Here is a 6,457-nt window from a genome sequence, read left to right as displayed (position 1 = left end):
ACGGGGGTCCCGGTGTCCCCGCCCGGCCGGGAGCGGCTCCAGGCCCGGCGCGACCCCGGCGGCGGCTCCGCGCTCACCTCCGCCATGGCCGAGCGCGAGCGGCAGGGGGCGCGGGCCCCGGATGCGGCAGCGGCCGCTGATTGGCTGCGGCGTGCGGGGGCGGGGCCTGGGCCGGGCTGCCTGAGGGGCCGCGGTTCGGGTCCCGGGATCGGGATCGGGATCGGGTCCCGGTCCCGGTCCCGGGTTCGTGTTCGTGTCCCGGTCCCGGGTTCGGGTTCGGGTTCGGGTTCGGGGGTGTTGTCGTGCTCCGCCAGTACCGCCCGGAAACGGTCCCGGGGAGCGGCACGGAGGGAGGGGAGTGGGGGCTGCCGGTGCCCGCAGCAGCGTTCTCCGAGTACCGGCCGGGCCGTTCGGTCGCTGCCGGAGCCGCCTCGGAACCGCAGCTGTGAGGCCGCGCGGCTCCGGCCCCGCAGAGCCCCGCAAGGAAATAAATCCTCCGGGAGCGGCGGCCCGGGCAGCGCGGGGCCGGTCCCGCACCCCTGTGCCGGGTCCCTCGGGCCACCGGCCGGGACAGGCGGGTGTAAAGGCCCAGGGACGGTCCCCAGCTCCTCCAGACCACAGGGACGCACCGGGGACCACACAGGTCACAGGAAAAACCGTGCTCACAACCCCAGCCTTCTTCATGGATCACAAAGCTTGAATCTCCAGGAAAAAAAAAATTCAGGGGACCTCAATGAGCACTCCCTTGATAAAAAGTCACCGCATCTCATTTAGAGTTCACAGAAGAGGGAAAGAAGGGTTGGAGCCCAGGGGTGGTCTGTGCCTCGCAAGGACTGGGGTGTAGACACTATCTCATCGTTCCTTGCTGTGGCCGTGCTTCAGGAACCCCAGAGATGTACTTGTGGAAGCTGCCTGATGGGTCTTTTCAACTCTATTTAACTGATGATGACCACATGCTTCCAGAGAACAATCCTCCAGCGCAACGAAGGACCCCATCTCCAGGGATTCCTGCAGCAAATGGCCCTGCCAGGCTCCCCTCTGTCTTCTCGGGGACCCCCCAGTCCCTCAAGGACTCCTGGCTGAGCCACCAGGGCAGCCCTTCCCTTGGGGTGTGCAGTGACAGGGTGCACAGGGACATTTGCCACCAGATCTCACCATTTGACAGGTCCCGTGGGTCATCATCCAGCTCGTGCCAGTTCCTGTGCCCAGCTCTACCTCTGGCTGTGCCCACAGAGGCCTCGTGCTCAGTCTCTGTGAGCAGCCTCTCCACCCTGGTAGTTGGTTCCATGCTGGGTTTTGCTCACACTTCTGAGCTCAGGAAGCAAAGTGTTATCAAGTGCTTCTGAAGTGGTAGTGGCCCTCGAGCTGAGAACCAGAGCACTTGACCAGCCCTTTGTTCCCTTGCTGGGAGCTGTTTGGCTCTTCTCAAAGGACTAACAGTTTGCAGATGCTGTTTGTTCAATAAAAAAGAGTAACCTCATCTCCAGCTTCAGAAAAACTGCAAAATCTGCTGCTTTCTGCCTTGCTCCCAGCAGTGCATCCGGGTGTTCTGTCGCCACAAAAACAGAAAGGTGGGGGGTTTGAGTCAAGGCCTGAGGTTTGGCTCAAGGCCTGGGGCTTTGGGTTAAGGTCTGGGGAGAGCTCCACTTGTTATTGAGGGTCTGTCTTGGAGCCCTGTCCCTGCTGGCTTCTGCTGCTCCATTTAATGCTCGCAGTGACAACTGCCAGGCTGAGTCTCTTTGAGCAGCTGCACTTCCCCGAGGGAGCAGTGAAACACCTGTCAGGAGACACCTCCATTGCCCAGGACACTGATTTCTGTCCTCAGAATGACCAGACACACATCCTGCAACCCCACCAGGCTCTGAAGGCAGCACATCGCCCATCCCTGGCGCTGAAGCCATCATCCTAAATCAGAGATTTTAGTGCCTGACATCCAGTATTCTGAGATTTTCAAAGGCAATTAAAAAAGCCCGAAGGGCAGTGGAATACTGAGTGGTTCAGGCTCTCCAGGTGTTTGCGAGTGATTAGTCAGGACACTCCCACAGCAGCTCTGGTACAATTGCTGCTCTGTGGACAGAGACAACAAATCCCAGATGGGTGAAGTGGCTTTGGCTGGATCTGGGGTTGATCTGCCTGCAAAACCAGGGTGTCCTTACATCCCGCCCTCCTTTCTCTCCTCCACCTGTGCCTGGTAAACAGTTCTGCTTCTTGGGAAAACTTTGCAGCCCTGAGACAAATGACAAATTCTTTTTGTTTGGTGCAGCTCAGCCCTGGGGTGTTTAGCCACAAGAGATTGTAGATAGGAAAAAAGTTCACGTGGGTTAAAAAAGCAGTGCTGATAGGAAAAAAATTGCATCAGTATTGGTAAAGGACTGACCCCTGCCTGGGAGGTTTGTGTGGGGCTGTGTCCTGCCGTGGGTGCAGGGTGAGCTCGATGCCAAGGAGGGCACAGACAAGCTCGGACTATAAAAAACTCAGGGTTTCCGGTTGTCTGAGGCTGCTGAGAGACAGAACAGCTCTAAGGCTTAGCAAAACAGCTGTGAATAAGGCTTTAGAGAAGCATCAGTTCTCACCAGGGCTAGATGGAGCTCTGCTACTCGCAAACACCGCACCCGTGTAGGCTTTCAGACGAGTGTTTATACTTCTGAACTCTGCTGGTCTAAGGATCTGCCGTGGCTGTCAGCTGCCCAACACAGCTTCCAGTGGCCTTTTCCAGGTTTTCTGAGGCAGTAAGGACAGGTGATAGCATGGCTGGGTCAAGGTGAGCATCATGGCTATGTAGTTCCCTTCTCCTGTTCTCCCAACCTGCCTCCTTCGCTTCCTCCTTCCACTTCAAGTCGTCACAACCCACAAATCTAATTTATTTACAATCAAAATACTTACCATATCACGGTCTCTGCGGGGCTCACAAAAATGGGTGCAGTATCTACAGATGTAAATTCAGTCCAGGCTTGGGCTTGCACACTCGGGATGAGTCCTGCAAGTCAGATAACGCCCAGGCTGCCATCCCATGTGCTGAAATCCCAGCTGGCACTGTAGGATACGGGCAGGAAGATGTGGTTTGACAGCAGTTCAAGTAGGCACGCCGAGGGTTTGCAGTTTCACAGCCTTTGCTCCGGCACAGCTGCCCAAATAAACCACTCCTGGGATGGCAAATCCTTTCAGGATGTCAACGTTCCAAAAAGGCCAGCGCCGAGAGGACAGGAACGTCTTTTTCCTCGCCTGCTCTGCTGAGTGGTGACAGCCAGAGGTACAGCCCAGGGGACAGCAAAGCCACACAAAGCCTCTGCTGCCGAGGGACGCAACGGCTGCTCGCTGGCAGGCCTGACCTGCTGCTTCCCCACAGCTCCTTGGCTTCCATGGGATCCATCCTTCAGCTGGTGAAGCTCCTGCATTTGAAATATATGCTGAGGGCAAGTGTTTCTTGCTGGCGTCAGTAATTAATAGCAGATGCTTGATGAGGGATGTGTGGAGGCCAGCCGTGCCTGGACTTGGGTCCCCATGCCCCTGTGCTGGGGAAGGATCCCCATGTCCTCATGGCTCAGGGCATCCCAGGAGCCCCTCATTCACCTGACTGGGCGGCTTGACCCCCTCCAGCCTTGGGCCTGTCCCCAGCAGCCCTTGGCCGGGCACACAGGTGTGTTTGTTTACCTGTGCACGTGTCCTGCACACTCACCCCTGCAAACAACCCCGCCTCCCTCCCTGCCTGGGGGCTGCGGGTGTGTAACCCCGAGGGAGGGAGCTAAATGAGGGAGCGATGATGAGGAACTCATTAATTCTGGTGCCTGTCAGCCTCACAGGATGATGATAAAACTCTGCATCCTTCTGGAGCAGCGGGAGGCAGCGGCAGGACTGGGAGGGAGCAGCCTGGCCATCCCACACCCCTCCTTGCAGCCCCGTGTCCTGACATGGAGCTTGCATCCAGTCCCCCTCTTCCCCTGGATCACCCAGGGGGAGAGGGGAGCGTTGTGGGGTGGATAAAGGTGGGATTGTGCAGGCACCGTGTCCACCACAGCTGCAACCCTGTGGCAGCAGAGTTTGGAGGGGTGTGTGGGCTAGGATGGCACCTGAAATGGGGATGATGCCCTCCCTTCCAGCCCTGTGCACACACAGGTGCTTTGGCATGGCCAGAGCGTGACCGTGTGCTTGCGTGTGCCACTGCACAGGGTGGCACCTTCACAGGGCACCAGCCTGTGCTGCTCTGCCTGGACACTGAGAGAGGCTCTGGTGGTGCCTGGCAGCATTCCTAATGAATTCAGTGCTGCCCTTCACATCAAACAGCCACAGGAGGAGGCATTTTTCGTCCCCATCTTTATTCAATGTGCCAAACACGCCACTCCTGGGCCTGACACTCACAAACATGTTGTTCACAGCTGCAGCTTCAAAAGGACCAGGGGAGAAGGAGGGGGGAGATTGTGTGGGAGGCACGGAGCATGCTGGGGCTGCCTGTGGCCACCATGACCCATCAGGGAGGAGCTGAGACCCCCTGGACACCACTCCAGCTCTGCTCCCCCGGGCTCCTGCGGGCTGTTAGGACCTGGCTGTCCCCAGCCACCCTGCAAGGCCATGAGAGATGCCTCGGACAAGGTCTGGGGCTGGTGGCCGAGGAGAGGGGCAGGAGGTGGATGGAGGGCAAGGGTGTTCTGTCCTACTCAGAGCTGCCTCTACCCCCTCCTGTTCTTCCCTGCTCCACTCTCAGCCCAGCCCCATCCATCTTGCAGGACTGAAACCCAATTACAGTGCCAGGGAGGGGGTGGTGCAGCGGCAGAGATGTCCATTAGCCTCGGGGATGGAGATGGAGCGATAGGAGCTCTAATGGCCTCACCAGGACTCTGATGACAGCCTGGCTGCCCCAGCTGCACCAGCCCCTGCCTGCACCGGGATGACACCAGAGCAGTTCAGTGCTGGTTTGCAGCCCGTGACAGGGATCCCGACGCAGATTTGGAGCCATGTGCGTCCACACGTGTGCACGTGTGCCTTGTGTGTGCTTGCACGACTTAAAGCCACTCAAACACCCACAGGAGCTGCCCCAGGGGCAGCCCAGCCATCTGACTGTAAAGCAGCCCAGAGCTGCTCCCTCCTCACCCTCGCTTGTCCCACTGGAAGAAGGATATTTGACGGTGGAGCCTGCTGTGCTCTGAAGTTTAATTAACCCCGTCTCCCTCCAGAACAGGCTTCCCTTCCTCTGCTCAAATGCCACAAATGATCCTTTGCAGATGCTAATCTGCAGAAGGGAAAAAAAAAAAGATTCCACATTTAATTGCAGAACATAAAGATATTACGGGGTCATTAAAACACCATGAATATGGAAATGAAATCCACAGGCATCCATGCGGATAATGGCAGGGAAAAGGGAGTTGCAGGTGAAGCTGAAAGGTGGGAAGGTGGAAAGGTCAGCTGCATCTGGATGCATCATTAACCCCCTGCTCCGGGCAATCTCCAAGGACCGGGGCGGGTGTCTCGGGGGTCTCGGTTGTGCTGGATTCACCCCGCAGCAGGGGGAGGGTGGTGCTGCCCCGGGTAGAGGCCAAGTGGTGAGGGTTGGCCCTTGCTGTGGGTTCTGGGGATCGGCCTCTGCCTGCAGCTGCAGGAGCTCCCAAAGGTGCCTCGAGTCCCCACCAAACCTGGTCTGTGACTTGGACCACAGGACCTGACAGCCCAGGGAGGGATGCTGAGATGATTTTGCTTTTCAGGGACTCCTTCCCACCCCGGGGCAGCTGTGGAGTCAGGCTCAGCCCCCTGTGTGTCTCATTACTGGTTTGATCCCAACACTCTGTCTCCCCTCCGCTCCGGCTCCCTCCTGCTGCTCACGCTGCCGACTTGACACTGACATGAGCTTCTAAGTGGAAAAAATTAATAGGGGCCTCTCTGATTGGAGCTGAGACGCCAGGAAAGAGAGACACAGGCCAGGGTGGCTCTGACGCCTGGCTTCAGACGGGTGACAGGTGTGGCGGTGCGGCAGGGCCCAGTGGGCAGAGTGGCAGGGGCCACAGCCACCTGGGTTGGGGGGCTGTTGACCATGCCCAGGATGCTGCCCTGCCTCTGTCCTTGCAGCCTTTGGGACATCCCCGAGGAGCTCCAGCCCCTGGCATTCAGGTCCTGCCAGCTGCTGCTGCCTGATGGGAGGACATGGGTGAGGAGGGCGTGGTGCTGCCGGGACACCTCCGGATCCTCGGGACCCTCCAGACCCCCTGTACAGAGCTGTGGTGCTGTTGTGCCGAGCTGCCAGAGCCCCCCTGCTCTCCCAGCCACAGCTTTTGCCTCCAGGGAGAGCATGAGGAGGAGAAAAGCAGATTAGAGTTATCGCTGCATCTCCTCGCAGAGCTGAGAGCTAAATGTCAGATCACATCTGACACAGCTCCGAAGGGGAGGACGAGGAGTCCCGACGCACCCCTCATCTCGGGGGCACCTATGGGGGCACAGGCAGTGGGGCTGGCAGCTGGATGCCAGCCTTCCC

At 58.4% G+C, this 6,457-nt stretch overlaps 1 protein-coding gene across 5 annotated transcripts in view; it reads right to left on the bottom strand.

Moving 5' to 3' along the window:
* The window catches only part of MIER2 (MIER family member 2), a 15,358-nt gene extending 15,236 nt beyond the window's left edge, over positions 1–122 (bottom strand). For all 5 annotated transcript variants that reach the window (XR_006017218.1, XM_042035279.1, XM_042035415.1 and 2 more), the window contains exon 1: positions 78–122. Coding sequence is in view for 4 of the 5 variants with exons in the window: in XM_042035279.1 (XP_041891213.1) it covers positions 78–86 (9 nt within the window). In the remaining variant the exon portion in view is untranslated. The remainder of the gene's footprint in view (positions 1–77) is intronic.
* Positions 123–6,457: the final 6,335 nt, after the last annotated feature.

Source organism: Corvus kubaryi, unplaced genomic scaffold (assembly GCF_017639235.1).
Source record: "Corvus kubaryi isolate FWS band 111438036 unplaced genomic scaffold, C.kubaryi_AGA036_p1.0 121, whole genome shotgun sequence".
NCBI classification, from domain to species: domain Eukaryota; kingdom Metazoa; phylum Chordata; class Aves; order Passeriformes; family Corvidae; genus Corvus; species Corvus kubaryi.
The sequence above is the reverse complement of the archived record's forward strand: the minus strand, read 5'-3'. Positions and strand labels throughout refer to the sequence as shown.